General features: G+C 36.1%; 1 protein-coding gene across 1 annotated transcript in view; it reads left to right on the forward strand.

Moving 5' to 3' along the window:
• LOC120860374 (acyl-CoA dehydrogenase family member 11) overlaps nt 1–18,242 on the forward strand; it is a 119,678-nt gene that overhangs the window by 48,382 nt on the left and 53,054 nt on the right. The window contains exons 6-9 of the mRNA XM_040236175.1: nt 10,453–10,594; nt 10,943–11,064; nt 12,904–13,010; nt 14,576–14,702. Coding sequence (XP_040092109.1) covers nt 10,453–10,594; nt 10,943–11,064; nt 12,904–13,010; nt 14,576–14,702 — 498 coding nt within the window. The remainder of the gene's footprint in view (nt 1–10,452; nt 10,595–10,942; nt 11,065–12,903; nt 13,011–14,575; nt 14,703–18,242) is intronic.

Genomic DNA, 18,242 nt, shown 5'->3' on the forward strand with positions numbered 1-18,242 from the left:
TTCCTATGCCTTTTCTAAATCCAGCTTGTACATCTGGAAGTTCTTGGTTCACATACCACTGAAGCCTAGCTTGAAGGATTTTGAGCTTTGCCTTGCTATCATGTGAAATGAGAGCAATTGTATGGTAGTCTGAACATTGTTTGGCACTGCCCTTCTTTGAAATTGGAATGAAAACTGACCTTTTTCCATCTTGTGGCCACTGCTGAGTTTTCCAAATTTGCTGACATATTGAGTGCAGCACTTTAACAGCATCATCTTCTAGGGTTTGAAAAAGCTCATCTGGAATTCCATCACCTCCACTAGCATGTAGTAATGCTTCCTAAGGCCCACTCAACTTCACATTCCAGTATGTCTGGCTCTAGGTAAGTAACTATCCCATCATGTTTATCGAGGTCATTAAGACCTTTCTGTACAGTTCTTCTGTGTATTCTTGTCCCCCCTCTTTTTTTATATTTTTAAATTTATTTATATTCTGCTTGAAGGATACTTGCTTTACAGAATTGTGCTGGTTTATGCCAAACATTCGGAGAAGGCAATGGCACCCCACTCCAGTACTCTTGCCTGGAAAATCCTATGGACAGAGGAGCCTGGTAGGCTGCAGTCCATGGGGTCGCTAAGAGTCGGACATGACTGAGCAGCTTCACTTTCACCTTTCACTTTCATGCGCTGGAAAAGGAAATGGCAACCCACTCCAGTGTTCTTGCCTGGAGAATCCCAGGGGTGGGGGAGCCTGGTGGGCTGCCGTCTCTGGGGTCGCACAGAGTCAGACACGACTGAAGTGACTTAGCAGCAGCATACCAAACATTAACATGAATCAGCCATAAGTATACATATGTCCCTTCCCTGTTGGTCCTCCCTCTCATCTCCCTCCCCATCCCACCACTCTAGTTGTTAAAGAGTGCTGGTTTGAGTTCTCTGAGTCATACAGCAAATTCCCATTGGCTATGTGTTTTACATATGGTAATGTAACTTTCCATGTTACTATCTCCATGTATCCCACCCTCTCCTTCTTCCTGCCACCCCCATGTCCAAAAGTCTGTTTTTTGTGTCTGTGTCTTGATTGCTGCTGCTGCTGCTGCTAAGTCACTTCAGTTGTGTCCAACTGTGTGACCCCATAGACAGCAGCCCACCAGGCTCCCCTGTCCATGTGATTTTCCAGGCAAGACTACTGGAGTGGGTTGCCATTGCCTTCTCCCTGTGTCTTGATTGCTGCTCTGCAAATAATTTCATCAGTACCATCTTTCTAGATTCCATATATATGCCTTAATGTAAGGTATTTGTTTTTCTCTTTATGACTTACTTCACTCTGTGTAATAGGCTCTGGATTCATCAACCTCATTAGAACTGACTCAAATGTGTTCCATTTTATGGCTGAGTAATATTCCATTGTGTATATGTACCACAACTTCTTTATCCATTCATCTGTTGATGGACATCTAGGTTGCTTCCATGTCCCAGGTGTTGTAAATAGTGCTGCAGTGAGCTTTGGGGTACATGTGTCTTTTTCAATTTTGGTTTTCTCAGGGTATATGCCTAGTAGTGATATTGCTGGGTTGTATGGTCGGAGAAGGCAATGGCACCCCACTCCAGTACTCTTGGCCTGGAAAACCCCATGGATGGAGGAGCCTGGTGGGCTGCAGTCCATGGGGTTGCTAAGAGTCAGACATGACTGAGCGACTTCGCTTTCACTTTTCACTTTCATGCATTGGAGAAGGAAATGGCAACCCACTCCAGTATTCTTGCCTGGAGAATCCCAGGGACTGGGGAGCCTGGTGGGCTGCCATCTATGGGGTTGTATAGAGTCGGACACGACTGCAGCGACTTAGCAACAGCAGCAGCATGATGGTTTTATCCTAAGGAATCTCCATACCATCTTCCATAGTGGCTGTATCAATTTACATTCCCATCAGCAGTGAAAGAGGATTCCCTTTTCTCCATACCTTCTTCAGCATTTATTGTGTGTAGACTCTTTGGTGATGGCCATTCTGACTGGTCTGTGGTGATATCTCTTTGTAATTTTGATTTGCATTTCCTAATAATGAGTGATGTTGAGCATCTTTTCTTATGTTTGTTAGTCATCTGTATGTTTTCTTTGGAGAAATGTCTTTTTCCCATTTTTTGATTGGGTTGTTTGTTTTTCTGGTATTGAGTTGTATGAGCTTCTTATATATTTTGGATATTACTCCTTTTTCAGTTTTTTCATTTACTGTTATTTTCACTCATTCTGAGGGTTGTCTTTTCACTTTGTTTATAGTTTCCTTTGCTGCACAAAAGCATTTAATTAGGTCCCATAATTATATGGGATTTTTGAGCATAAACATAAAATATGTTTTTTAAAATTTCCATTATTTTATTTTATTTCCATATATTTATTTTTATTTCCATTATTACAGGAGATGGGTCAGGGAGAATCTTGTTGTGATTTTTGTCATAGAGTGTTTTGCCTATGTTTTCCTCTAAGAATTTTATAGTTTCTGCTCTTCATTTAGATCTTTCATCCATTTTGAGTTTATATTTGTGTATGGTGTTAGGAAGTGTTCTAATTTTATTCTTTTACATGTAGCTGTCCAGTTTTCTCAGTACCACTTATTGAAGAGGCTATCTTTGCCCCGTTGTATATTCTTGCCTCCTTTGTCAAAAATAAGGTACCCATAGGTGCATGGGTTTATCTCTGGGCTTTCTATCTTGTTCCATTGGTCTATATTTCTGTTTTTGTGCCAGTACCATACTGTCTTTTGACTGTAGCTTTGTAGTATAGTCTGAGGTGAGGAAGGTTGATCCTCTAGCTCCATTCTTCTTTCTCAAGATTGATTGTCTATTTGGGATCTTTTGCATTTCCATATGAATTGTGAATTCCTTTGTTCTAGTTCTGTGAAAAAATGCCACTGGTAATTTGATAAGGATTACATTGAATCTGTAGATTGCGTTTGGTAGTATAGTCATTTTCACAATATTGATTCTTCCTACCCAGGAACATGGAATATCTCTCTATCTGTTTTATGTCCTCTTTGATTTCTTCCATCAGTGTCTTACAATATTCTGTATACAGTTCTTTTGTCTCCTTAGGTAGGCTTATTCCTAGATATTTTATTCTTTTTGTTGTAATGGTGAATGGAGTTGATTCATTAATTTCTCTTTCTGAGTTTTTCATTGTTAGTTTATAAAATGCAAGTAATTTCTGTGAATTGATTTTTGTATCCTATGACTTTGCTAAATTCACTGATTAACTTTAGTAACTTTCTGATAGTATCTTTAGGGTTTTCCATGAATAGTGGCATGTCATCTGCAAACAGGGAGAGTTTTACTTCTTCTTTTCTGATCTGGATTCCTTTTATTTCTTTTTCTTCTTTGCTTTCTATAGCTAGGACTTCCAAAATATGTTGACTAATAGTGGTGAGAGTTGGTACCCTTATCTCATTCCTGATCTTAGAGGGAATGCTTTCAGTTTTTCACCATTGAAAAACTGATGTTTGCTGTGGGCTTATCATATACAGCCTTTACTATGTTGAGGTAGGTTCCTTCTATGCCCCTTTTTTGAAGAGGTTTTCATCATAAATGGGTAGTGAATTTTGTCAAAGGCTTGTTCTGCATCTATTGAGATTATCATATGGTTTTTATCTTTCAATTGGTTTATATGGTGTATCACATGGATTGGTTTGTGAGTGTTGAAGAATCCTTGTATCCCTGGGATAAACCCAACTTGATCATAGTGTATGATTGGCCACCTCTTCTTAATCTCTTCTCTTTCTGTTAGGTTCTTGCTGTTTCTGTCCTTTATTGTGCCCATCTTTGCATGAAATGTTCCCTTGGTATCCAATTTTTTTCAAAAGACCTCCTCTAGTCTTTCCCATTCTATTCTTTTCCTCTATTGCTTTGTATTATTCACTTAAGAAGGCTTTCTTATCTCTCCTTGCTTTCTCTGGAACTCTGCATTCAGTTGGGTATATCTTTCTCTTTCTCCTTTGCCTTTCACTTCTCTTCTCTTCTCAGTTGTTTGTAAGTCCTCCTCAGACAACTATTTTGCATTTTTGCATTTCTTTTTCTTAGGGACGGTTTTGGTCACTGCCTCCTGTACAGTTTATTATCTATCAGATCTATATCTTGAATCTTTGCATCACTTCCACTGTAAAATCATAAGGGATTTGATTTAAGTCATACCTGAATGGCCTAGTGGTTTTCCTTACTTTCTTGAATAAAAGTTTGAATTTTGCAGCAAGGAGTTCATGATCTGAGCCACAGTCAGCTCCAGGTCTTGTTTTTTGCTGACTGTATAGAGCTTCTCCATCTTCAGCTGAAAAAAATATAATCAATCTGATTTTGATATTGAGCATTTGGTGATGTCCATGTGTAGAGTCATCTCTTGTGTTGTTGGAAGAGGTTCTTAGACATATTCTGTTTGCCTTTACCTTGCTTAATTTTGTACTCCTAGGTCAAGCTTGCCTGTTCCTCCAGGTATCTCTTGACTTCCTATGTTTGCATTCCAGTCCCCTATGATGAAAACGACATCTTGTTTTGATGTTAGTTCTAGAAGGTCTTGGAGGTCCTCTTGGAACCATTCAAGTTCAGCTTCTTTGACATTTTTGGTTGGGACATAGACTTTGATTACGGTGATGTTGAATGGTTTCCCTTGGAACAAACCAAGATCATTTTGTCATTTTTGAGACTGCACCCATGTACTGCATTTTGGACTCTCGTTAACTATAAGGGCTGCTCTACTCTTTCCAAGGGATTCTTACCCACAGTAGTAGATATAATAGGTATATGAATTAAATGGATTTTGAATTTTTCAAAAGCCTTGTTTTACATGTATTGGCTTGTTCATGTTTTTAATCTTCAATTTGTTAATGTGGTGTATCACATTGGTTTTCAGGTATTACAAAATCTTTGCATACCTAGCGTAAATCCCACTTGATCATGGTGCATGATCCTTTTATCATATTGTTGTATTTAGTCTGCAGTTATTTGATTTACTAGTATTTGGTTGAGGATTTTTGCATCTATGTTTATCAGTGATAATGGCCTATAATTTTCTTTTTTGTAGTATCTTTGTCTGGATTTGGTATCAAGGTGATTCTGGCTGCAAAGGACAGGTTCAGAAATGTTCCTTCCTCTGCAGTTTTTTGGAATAGTTTAAAATGGATAAGCATTAACTCTTCTGTAAACTTTGGTAGACTTCATTCATGAAGCCATCTGGTCCTAGATTTTGTTTCTTATGAGTTTTAAAATTACTGATTTAGTTTGCTTATTGGTAATTGATCTGTTCATATTTTCTGTTTCTTCCTGGTTCAGACTTGGGAGATTGTACCTTTTTAAAAACTTGTCCATTTCTTTGAGGTGGTTCATTTTATTGGTGTATAGTTTAATAGTCGTCGCTCATGAATCTTTATATTTCTGTGATGTCAGTTTTGACTTCTTCTGTTTCAATTCTGATTTTATGGATATGGTTTCTCTCCTTTACTTTTTAATATATCTGGCTAAAGATTTATCAATTTTGCTTATCTTTTCAGAGAGCGAGCTTTTAGTTTCATTATTTTCTATTGATTTTTTAGTCTCTAATTTATTTCTTCTCTGATCTTTATGATATCTTTTCTCCTGTTTATTCTTCTTTTTCTAGTTCCTTTAAGTGTAAAGTTAGGTTGTTTGAGATTTTCTTTTCTGATTTAGCTTTTATAAGTGTAAATTTCCCTCTTAGAACAGTTTTCAGTACATCTTATAAATTTCAAATCATGTTTTCATTTGTCTTTAGGTATGTTTCTATTTCCTGTTTGACTTCTTCAGTGATGCATTATTTAGTACTTTATTGTTTAGCCTCTATGTGTTTGTGTTTTTTGCAGTTTTTCTTTTTTTGTAGTTGAGTTTTAGTCTCACAACATTGTGGTCAGAAAAGATGCTTCACATGATTTCAGTTTTCTTAAATTTACTGAGGACTGTTTTGTGGCCAGCATATGATCTATCCTGGAGAATGTTCCATGTGCACTTGTATAGAAAGTGTATTCTGCTGCACAATATTCAGATGAATATTCTATGTATATATCAATTAAGTCCATCTTTTCTAATGTGTCATTTTAGGCTTATTGATTTTCTGTCTGGATGATCTGTTCATTATGTAAGTAGGATGCTAAAGTCCCCCACTAGTATTGTGTTACTGTTGATATCTCCCTTTATGTATGGTAATATTTGCTTTACGCATTTAAATGTTCCTCTGTTGGGTGCATAGGTTGTTACATATGTGTACAATTATATCTTCTTCTTGGATTGATCCCTTGACCATTATGTACTGTCCTTCTTTGTTTCTTGTAACAGTCTTTATTTTAAAGTCTATTTTGTCTGATATAACTTTTGCTACCTCACCATTTTTTTTTTTAAATTTCCACCCCCTCACTTTCAGTCTGTGTATATCTTTAGATCTGAAGTGAGTCTCTTGTAGGCAGCATCTATTTGGGTCTTGTTTTTATATCCATTCAGCTACTCTGTGTGTTTTGATTGGAGCATTCAGTACATTTACATTTAAGGGAATTATTGATATATATGTTATTATTGCCATTTTGTTAATTATTTTGGAGTTGTTTTGTGGGCCTTTATATTTCCCTTTCTTCTTCTTTTGTTCTCTTGTGATGTGATGACTGTCTTTAGAGTTATATTTGGATTCCTTTTTCTTTTTGTGTGTATATGTGTTATAGATTTTTGGTTTGTGGTTACCATGAGGTAAATAGGTGTATGAGTATGTGTGTTGTTTTAAGTTGCTGATACCACAATGTCAAATGCATTTTAACCACCCTGCATTTGTACTCTCCTCCTCTCATGATACTGTTATTTATATCACATTTTACATCTAAATGGTTTCTGTATTCTTGACCAGTTTATTGTTGATATCAGTGGTTTTACTACTTTTGTCTTTTAACCTTCCTGATAGCTTTGTGCATGGATGGTCCTGGGGTTATTTCCAGACTACTGGAAGGCAGAGCACATCTTGGAGTCTAGTTGCAGGATCCAGGGATTCTAGGGCTGGTGTCAGATTCCTGCCAGTGGTAGGTGGGTTTCTGACACAGAGGCTGGGGTATCCAGAAGCTTGAATTGGCCTGCTAGTGGGCAGAACCAGGGCTAAGTTTGTCTCAGGGAGGGTATGGCCTTTTGGTCAATGATCTGGGTCTGCAGGCTGCAGGATTGTGATTATTTTGCATCTGGTGCCTGCCCATGGTGGGTGGAGGAAGTTCCTGGGCCCTCTGTTGGTAAGGGCTGTGTCCAGAGGCAGCTTCAGGCTCATGGGGTCTTCAGGCAACCTGTCTGCTGATGGATGGCCCAGTTAGTTGCATGGCCTAAGGTGTCCCAGACTGGTGACTATAGTTTGTTGGGGCATGGGTGGTTCCTAGGGCTAACTAGAGGGAGGATTCCACAATGACACCTGCCAACACCAATGTCCACATGGTAGAAGGAGCTCCCTAGAATGGTTGCCACTGGTGTCTTTGTCCCCAGGGTGAGCTGCAGTTGCCTCCTACCTCTCTGAGAGACTCTCTGAAACCAGCAGTTAGATCTGACCCAGGTCCCTATGAAATTATGACTTGTATTTTGAGATCCCGGAAGGTGTGAGATTTTGTGTGCACCCTTTACAAGTGAAGTCTGTATTTTCCCCAGTCCTCTGGTACCTTCCAAAAGTAAGCTCCACTGACCTTCAAAGCCAAATAAATGCTCTGAGGGTTCATTTTCCTGGTACAGGACCCCTAGAATGGGGAGCCTGACATGGGCTCAGATCTCATACTCTTGTGGGAGAGCCTCTGCTGTGGAATTATTCTACAGTTTGTGGGTATCCGCCTAGGGGTATGGGACTTGACTATGTTGCAAGTCCACCTGTCCTACTCATCCTGATGTGGTCCCTTCTTTTGTCTTTAATTGTAGATGATCTTTTCTGGTAGGTTCTGGTCTTTTTCATCAGTCGTTGTTCTGCTTATCATTGTTATTTTGATGTGCTCATGAGAGGAGGTGAACTCATCCCAGATAGGTTATTATAAGATAATGGGTATAATTCTCTGTGCTATACAGTATATTCTTGTTGCTTATCTGTTTCATATATAATAATTTGTATCTGTTAATGCCATATCCCTAATTTGTCCCGCCCCCTTCCCTTTCCCCTTTGCTAACCACAAGTTTGTCTTCTGTATCTGTGTCTGTTTATGTTTTATATGTGCATTCATTTGTGTTACTTTTTAGATTCCACATGTAGATTATTTCATACAGTATTTGTCTTTCTCTGACTTATTTTACACAGCAAATATTCCTTAAGTCTCTCCCTGTTGCTACAGATGGCAATATTGCATTCTGTTTTATGGTTGAGTAATATTCCCTTATGTATATATCATGTCTTTTTAAACCAGTCATCTGTTGATGTATGCTTGGAATCAACCCAGTTGTGGCTAGTTTGTTTTTAATCTACATGTACTATAAACATTGTGGCTGATTATCAACAAAATGAAGCTTCTGTTGAGCTGGATTAAGTTTAGTCGCTCAGTCATGTCTGACTCTTGTGACCCCGTGGACTATAGGCTTCTCTGTCCATGGCATTCTCCAAGGCAAGAATACTGGAGTAGTTTGTCATTTCCTTCTCCAGGAGATCTTCCCAACCCAAGGATCAAACCTGGGTCTCCTGTATTGCAAGCATATCTTTACCAACTGAGCCACCAGTGAAGCCCATAGGCCAGTTGGGCTAAGGAAGTGCTAATTTTCTTTGAATGTTAGGAGCACAGAAACAAACAGAATGGTATGGACAAAAATGCATCCAATCCTTTTTTTAAAGCAAATTTAACTGATAATTCAGTATAATCACAACCATAAAAAGTCTTATGAAGTCAAATCATGGAGGAAGTAATGATCAATTTTTCCATAGTCATAATAGAAAATTTTTTATTGCCTGTCATATGATAGGCTCTGTACTTATTCATTGAATAAATACATTTTAGCCACCTACTGTGTGCTAGGTACTTAAATAGACTCTGATAAACAAAATGGACATATTACCTACCTTTATTTCATATTCACACTAACTCTACACCAGATATGTTATGGTTACTTAAATTGAAAATCTGAAGTGTTAACTAGTCCAGAACTGCAGAGTTAACTGTCCAGAATTACACAGCCAGAAAATGATGGAGGGCTTCCCTCATGGCTCAGCTGGTAAAGAATCCACCATCAATGCAGGAGACCTGGGTTCAATCCTTGCGTTAGGAAGATCTCCTGGAGAAGGGAACAGCTACTCACTCCAGTATTCTGGCCTGGAGAATTCCTTGGAATGTGTAGTCCATGGGGTCACAAAGAGTCAGACATGACTGAACAAGTTTCACTTTCTTTCACTAAATTGTAGAGCTAGGATTTGAATTCAGGTCTGTGTGCTTCCACAGACCACATTTTTCCTTAAAGCTACAATAATGTGTACAAATATGTGACTGAAGTAAGGGAGTACAAACACATACAAAGATACATAAAGGCATGAAACGCAATAATATGCATTGCCTAAATGAACTCTGCTGTTTTATCTGGCTTAGATAATCTTGGCTAAATTGTTGCTGCAGTCTCCTCTTTGCTCCCCTACAATCTATTCAAAACATAGCAGCTAGTGACCTTAAAATACAAATCCTATTTAGTTACTCTTCCTGTACAGACCCTCCAATGGAGTGCCTCCTCTCATATCCCATCCCTCCTACCTAACTTGAAGCAACCATAGTCATTGTTATCAGTTTGGTGTGTATTCTTTCAACTTTGAGTATTCATTTGCAACCTTTTTATTTAAATAGGATCATAGTACACATATTATTCTGCAGATTGCTTGTATTTTCAGTTGAATGCCCTATGTTCCTAACATAAAAATTTATATTCCTTTGATATATATTGTTACAAAGTAGCATGAGGAAAGCTGTTATTGATTCCAAATTACACAACTCTTTTATCATGTTGCTATATGATGATTGATTTTATATTCATAAAACAAGCAGCATCTTTTATAACAATTACCTTTTTGTATCTGCAGCATGAAATAACTTACTTTAAAAAATTACTGTTTCCATAGGAGTGAAATATTTGTCATGTTGCTAGATTCATTATTAGAACATAGATTCTTAAATTATAAGTAATTGTTAGAATTTCTTCTTTTATCATAGTTAACTTCCAGTCAAATATTTTCAACTGCTCTTGCCTCCACTCTTTAGTAGACACGTTAGGGCTTTGTAAAGTAAAATGAAGAACTGAGAGCCAATCATGGAAGCAGGGGACTTGGCTTTACTCATTCAAGGCTATTAAAATTAGTTATTTGATAAGTGAATTGTGCCACTGTGGGTAAAGACTGCAAACTACAGCTTCACATTTGCTTTTGATGGAAAATATGATTTTCAATATATTCTATTTCATTTTTTTCATTTTAGTTCTTTTGGATTTAATATATTAAAATCTTTTTATTTTTAATTACAGTCTCGAGTTATAGCTGTGCTTGATTGGGAGCTTTCAACCATTGGTCATCCTTTGTTAGACTTGGCTCATCTCTCCATGTTCTACTTTTGGCCAAAGACTGTTTCATTGGGAAATCAAAGCCATCATTTGCAAGAAAACATAGGTATGAAAACATAATGTTGCCTAAATTTCTATTAAGGTAAAATTGTCTTTATTTCGCTCCATAATTAACAAAAGATAATTTTATAATCTTAGATAACCAGCTTTTATTTGTTTCTTGAAATGTTTTTAAATCATCTTTATCAATTTTTTTAAAGTGTGCCATTCCATTTTTAGTAATTTGTGACAAAATGTAATCATTTCTATATAGTATTCTTTTGGAAATAAATACTTGGAGCATGTTTTGCTTTGTAGAAAATAGTTTTATATTCAATTTTATATGTAATATGACATTTAAAATTATTCACCCTGACATTTTTATTAAAGTTTATAGTATGTACTGTTTTTATAGGGATACCATCAATGGAAGAACTGATTTCAATATATTGCCACTGCAGGGGAATTAATTCTAATCTTCCTAACTGGAATTTCTTTCTTGCCCTTTCATATTTTAAAATGGCTGGAATAGCACAGGTAATTAATTTTTTAACATGTGTTTCACTGTTACTTACTGATGTACTCTTGAAAACATTTTTGGTTTTGGGGGGTGTTACATTCTTTTTTTTTCTTTTGGCCTTGGCTTGTGGAATCAATTCCCTAACCAGAAATTGAACCCAGGCCCCTGACAGTAGAAGCACAGAATCCTAACCACTGGACCAGAGAATTCCCTTATATAATATCTTTAGATCAATTTATTTTCCACAATGACAAATACCAAACATGGATAAAATATAAATCCAGAGTTTACAGAATAGGAATTTGGCAAGGGAAAAAGTTGAGTAGCAAACGTGGTATAATAGACCAAAAAGATGGAGAAAGGGAGAAAGAAAGACATAATGACAAAAAGAAAAAAAGCATGTGAAAATTGGTTATTTCCTGAATATCAATATAAGAAAGAGCTAAACTCCTAATGTGATATCTGATTCAGATTGTAAAGCCATTTATTAATCAGGGCTGATGGTGAGGAAAGAATTATCATTATATTTCCCAAAGCCTAGCCCAGTACCTAGCATACAGAAGCCTCTTAATTATGTTTTTGAGTGAAGATAAGCAAAATTGTCTATTTTCCTAATAATATGACAAATTTTGAGAGAAAGTTGAATATAAGTACAGTTTTTTTTTTAATTTACAGTTTAAACAAATGCATTCTTCATTGTACTACCTCGTTAAACTAATTTTTCATTAACCTAAGTTTGAATCTTTGTTTATTTAAGAAATTAAGATGCTTCATCACTGGCAAGGGGTTAGGATTTATAGGAAGAACAAGTAAATAAGAGATTTTAGAAACAAAGGGAATGGAAAAAAAAGATTAAGGAAAATTATGGTTATTTTTCCCTGTCCTCAGAGTCCATGCTGTCCTCCAATACTTGAAATATCTTCTAAGAAATTGTTGTCTTACATCTCATCCTGTAGTTTAGAATCATATTAATCATATTAATTAATCTTATTACTTGGATAGATTTCTCACAATAAGGTTTATAGTATGTTTCTGTATTTGTCAGTTTCCACAAAAAAGATACCAAATAGGCTTTCAAATTAAAATGGATTTTCATTTCAAATGAAAATTTGACATGGTTTATGATTGAATTAATATGTCATAAACTACTATGTGTCATAAACTATATAGTAGTAACTTTAGAGATGATCATAAACATCCCATATTAACTAGAAATGTGAAATTGGATTACAGTGTTAATATTGTACTAAGAATTATATACAGAAATAAACTAATGAAATTCAGTTGATATTATTTGGGGCAGGGAACCAGAGAATATCTTATGATGGAAGCACAGAATAGGGAGAGGTAAGAAAAAAAAAAAGTTGAGCATTCCACTAACACTATTCAAAGGAGAATAGTTTCACCTTAATTAAAGGTCCAAAAAATGGGATAAAATATTCTTAGTAAGAAGTCATTTCATTGTCTTCTTTTTGTTTTATAATTTTTAATTTTATTTTGATTTCTTTAGTTTTTTGTTTTCCTCCACTATGAAGGTAGAACAGTGATCTTTAGAGATGATATAACTTGCCAATTTGGTATCTTTGGTAACTGCTGAAATAATTTTGAAGTTTGGTTTGATTTCCAGCTATAATTCTGTTATGATTAGAGTATGTTAGCCAGATGATAAGCATGTAATACTTTCATTTGGAGTGGCATGATTTTTCCTGCATGTAAATTAATAGAATTGATAGTCTGATTTATATCTTAGTACTTTGTAAGTTTAGTGATTCACATAGCTGGAAAACTGGGAAGACTAGATAGCTGAAGAATAGTTTTCATTGAATTTTAATCACTTTATGTTAATTTACTTATAGGGAATTTATAATAGATATCTTCTGGGAAATAATGCATCTGAAAATAGCTTCCATTATGCCAATGTTGTGCAACCTCTGGCAGAAACTGGATTGCGGCTCTCAAAAAGGCAAGCAAAATATAGATTCTGTGTTTAATTCAAATAGAGCCTTTATTAGGTATGTGAGGGTCATAAGCTTTAGAAGGATAGGGATTGTTTTTATTGCTTACAACACAAGGATTACTGCTGTCAACCATGGTTATTCTTTTCTTTTTTTTTTAGTAAATCTCTTTTATGCTTGAAAATAAGTTGACTTCACATATAAAGAAAATCAATTTAATATTAAGAGGTTTCTCTTTTGCCAAGTTGAATTATAAACTTTTAAGGATATTGATAAAATTCTGAAATGTTCCCTTCTAATGTTTGTTACTTACATATACCTATTTAAAATTATGTATTATGTAAGATGATTTATTAAGTTTAAAAATGTTGCTCTCTTCCACCATCAAATTGCATGAAACTGTATTCAGACATTTAAGCATCTTTTAATTCATATGTCCATTAGTGGGGCACTTCTGAGGCATCTAATACACTTTTTCAAACCATACCTCCATCTAACAAGTGTGATGCAAGGGGAGGGTAAATTAGGGGATTGAGATTAACATATACACACTACAATACATAAAATAGATGATCAACAAGAACCTACTGTATAGTGGAAGAAACTCTACTCAATATTCCCATAAGCTTTATGGGGAAAAAAATCTGATAAAGAATAACTATATGTGTATGTATAATTGAATCACTTTGGTATACCTGAAACTAACACATTGTAAACCAACTACTCTCCAATGTAAAATAAAAGTTAGAGGAAAAAAATAAAAACAGTGTGATATATAGCACTTACTGAACACATGAATCATGTTGCCCCTGGAAATTTTGCCCAAGCCACAAGTTTCCATGACATCACCTTGAAAGTGAAAATGTTAGTTGCTCTGTGTGTCTGACTCTTTACGACACCACAGACTGTAGCCCTCCAGGCTCCTCTGTCGGTGGAATTCTCCATGCAAGAATGCTGGAGTGGGTTGCCATTTCCTTCTCCAGGAGAACTTCCTGACCCAAGGACTGAACCCAGAGCTCCTGCATTACATGCAGGTTCTTTACCGTCTGAGCCACCAGGGAGACCTGACATCACCTTAGGACCATTGTATTTTACACTTCATCTTATACATGAATATTTGTGATCTCTATAACATAATAAATGACAGTGCTGCTCTTCATAATGATCTTTAGTCTTACTTATAATGACATCCTGCAGTTGTATTTGTGAGGCAAATACTAAGAGTGTCTAATTCTATTTGTGTCCAATTTCTTTGCCTTCTTGTTTAGATATTTTGATGGGTGAATTCAATAAAGATTTTAAACTCCGATTGATTGAGGTCATGCCAGGCTATGTTTTCTCCAAAAAGTGCTTTAAGCACTAAAGTTTAATGTTCAAAATAAAATGATTCTGCATTCCTCCCATAACCATGAAAGGTTTAAAAAAAAAAAAGCTCCAAAATACGGAAGCTCTTTCTGAGAGATATTTACGGGGAATTGGGGGAAAACGTCACATTCTATTCAGAAATCTGTAATAATGATTTTGGACATCTTTGTAACTTTTTTCTTTCTTTGTAATTTTTTTAAAAATAAAGATCTTTCAGCACTGCACTTCCACAGACTGATACTACCCGTCAATTGTTTGTACAGACTAGGACCGGTCAGGAAGTTCTTACTAGGGTGAAGCAGTTCTTGAAACAACATATCCTCCCAGTGGAAAAGGTAAGTATTCTATAAATAAACAGAATGTATTTGTGCTTCAAGACTATTGATGAATTACTTCTGTTATCTCTTCTTCTAGGAGTACCCTGGTATCATTTCTTTGCAGTCAATCCTTACCTAGATGCCCCTTCGCACCTTAGCATTGAGCTTTACAAAGCCTAATCCTGAAAAATTCCAAGCTTCTATAATATGCCAAGGGAATGCCACATAAATCTGTGGAATTAAAACTAAGTCAAAGGGAATTAGCTGTTTGTAAAGTTAAGATCTTTGAAGAGAGTAAAACATTACTTTGAGGGTCTTTTCCTAAGGCAGTGACAGCCTTTTTTTCTTTATGAGCCCCTTTGAAAATTAAAAGGAGTTTATGTTAAACAAAAAGGGCATACCCAGAAAATTTTGTATATCATTTGAAACTGTATATGGCTACTACCACTGTTCCCCTCACAAGCTTCTGTTCTAAGGTGTTCAGTTCAGTTCAGTCGCTCAGTCGTATCCGACTCTTTGCAACCCCATGAATCGCAGCACACCAGGCCTCCCTGTCCATCACCAACTCCCGGAGTTCACTCAGATTCACGTCCGTCAAGTCAGTGATGCCATCCAGCCATCTCATCCTCTGTCGTCCCCTTCTCCTCCTGCCCGCAATCCCTCCCAGCATCAAAGTCTTTTCTAATGAGTCAACTCTTCGCATGAGGTGACCAGAGTACTGGAGTTTCAGCTTTAGCATCATTCCTTCTAAAGAAATCCCAGGGCTGATCTCGTTCAGAATGGACTGGTTGGATCTCCTTGCAGTCCAAGGGACTCTCAAGAGTCTTTTCCAACACCACAGTTCAAAAGTGTTAAGTTTCAGTAAATGCACTGAGAGTAGACAAGCAATGTGACACACTCATTCATTCAGTTAACAAGTAATTGGGTACCAAGTAATGGATTAGGCACCTAGCAAGCCATTGAAAGTAAAAGGAAGAACAAGAAGACAGGACTTTGTACTCCTATAGAGTGTATACTTTAGCATGAAAGAAAGGCATTAAGAGATGATAAATGCTGTGAAGAAAAGATAAAAACTATTATGACTATATAAGGCATTCCTGCCTCAAATTAGGTGGTCTTGGACAAATAACTTTCTCTCTCAGAGGCCCAATTTCTTTATCTACAGTATGAATAGGTATGACTATATACATAATAAATTCCCATTTAAATCTTCTGTGATTCTGACAGCTCTAGAGCTAGGTGAGAACAATTAAATAGGAAACTGAAAATGACTAAAATTCTTTCAACAAAAATTGTCAGTGTTGATATGTGTTTATAGAGCAGTTACTATTGTTGCTTGAATTATATGAATAATTATAGTATTTTTAGTGAAGATCCAGAGTAAGATGAATTTGGCTCACAGTGTGGAGTATAGCTTAATATGAAGAAGTGCTTTCCAAAATCGTCCCTTCTTAAATGTTGTCAGTGGTTAAGGTATCACTTTGCAGACTTTCTGCTCTAGTTAGTATATATACAATTTTGATTTTTAAAATTCTGAACTTCTGATGACCAGAATGTAAGAGAATACTATAAATCTTGTAGAGGAAAACATAGGCAGAACACTATCTGACATGAGTTGCACCAATATCCTTTTGGATCCACCTTCTGGAGAATGAAAATTAAAACAAAAACAATTGGAACCTAATTAAACTTAAAAGCTTTCACACAGCAAAGGAGAAAACCATGAAACGAAAAGACAGCTCACAAAATGGAAGAAAATATTTGCAAATTATGGAACCAACAAGGGATTAACCTCCAAAATATACAAACAGCTCATGCAGCTCAATATCAAAGAAACAAACAATACAATCAAAAAATAAGCAGATCTAAGTAGACATTTCTCCAAAGAAAACATGGCTGGAAAGCATATAAAAATATGTTCAATATCACTACTTTTATTAGAGAAATGCAAATCAAAACTGCAGTGAAGTATCACCTCACACTAGTAGAATGGCAATCAAAATCTACAAACAATAAATTGTGGAGAGGGTATGGAGAAAGCAGAAACTTCCTACACTATTGGTGACAATGTAAATTGGTGCAGCCACTGTGAAGAACAGTATGGAGATTCCTTAAAGAACTAACAGTAGAGCCACCCTATGATGTAGCAGTCTCACTCCTGGGCATATATTCAGAGAAACTCTAATTCAAAAAGATACACCCCAATGTTCATAGCAGCACTATTTACAATAGCTAAGACATGGAAGCAACCTAAATGTCCATCAACAGATGAATGGATAAGGAAGATGTGGTACATATATACAATGGAATATTACTAAGTCATAAAAAAGAATGAAATAATGCCATTTGCAACAACCTGAATGGACCCAGAGATTATCATGCTAAGTGAAATAAGTCAGACAGAGAAAGACAAATGTCATATGATATCACTAATATGTTGAATCTGAAAATATGATGCAAATGAACTTACTAACTTATTTATAAAACAGAAACAGATTCGCAGACTTAGAAAACAAACATGTTTACCAAAGGGGAAAGGTGAAGGAGAGGGATAAACTAGGAGTTTGGGATTAGCATATATATATATTACTATCTATAAAACAGATAATCAACAAGGACCTACTGTATAACATAGGGGACTCTACTCAATGCTCTTTAATAACCAATATGGGACTGAAAAAGAATATGTATATGTATAACTGAATCATTTTGCTGTAAACCTGAAACTAACACAACATTGTAAATCAACTCTACTCCCTGTAAAATTAAAATTTTAAAAATAAAATTCTGAACTTTGAAGTATTAAAAAGAATATACAACACTTTGAGTTGAAGATGGCAGACTGAAATCTTGGACGAATAAAATCCCCTTGAATTAACAATAAATTTTTTAAACTGTATTTTTAAAAGCACAAAAATAGGAGAAGTACACATCAGAGGACTAAAGGTTTTAAAAAGAGAATGGAAATTGGATTTGGAAAGCAGGATGGATCATACCAAAGACTAAACCTTAACAGAAAGCCACATTTCAAGAGAATTTCACAGTGAGAGAGGTCTTTAATACAGGTGGTAACCAATTTTTTCTTTTTACAATGGACCCCCTGTGATTGCCTGTTATGAAGAGCAAGAATGAGAAGAGGAAGAGAAATCAAGATATTTGATTGAAGAATAAACCTGTAATATGTGGGCTGCTTGGGCTGGTTTCTAATACTCCTGGGTAGCAACAGTGATTGCTGCATAAAAAGGCTGCCAGAGTACTCTAGAAAAGCAGATGATCTGTTTCCAAAAAACCAGGGCTTCAAATGATAGTTAGTGCTCCAGAGAAGAGTTCTCCACTTTTTTTTCCCCAGTGAGGGATTTGGTGTAGACCCCAGCTTGCCTATCAGCCTACGTGATTTATTCAAAGGAGAGTCAACTGGCAGAGGAAACCAAGTAGCCTTGTTCTTTCATTCCTAAATGTAAATGAGCAATTCAGGGAAGCAGAGAAGAGGTGTTACAAGTTGGATCATGATACATCTGCTGAACCTCGTCTCATGCAGCTACTAAAATATTTACAAAG

Source organism: Oryx dammah, unplaced genomic scaffold (genome assembly GCF_014754425.2).
Source record: "Oryx dammah isolate SB20612 unplaced genomic scaffold, SCBI_Odam_1.1 HiC_scaffold_11058, whole genome shotgun sequence".
In the NCBI taxonomy this organism is placed as follows: Eukaryota; Metazoa; Chordata; class Mammalia; order Artiodactyla; family Bovidae; genus Oryx; species Oryx dammah.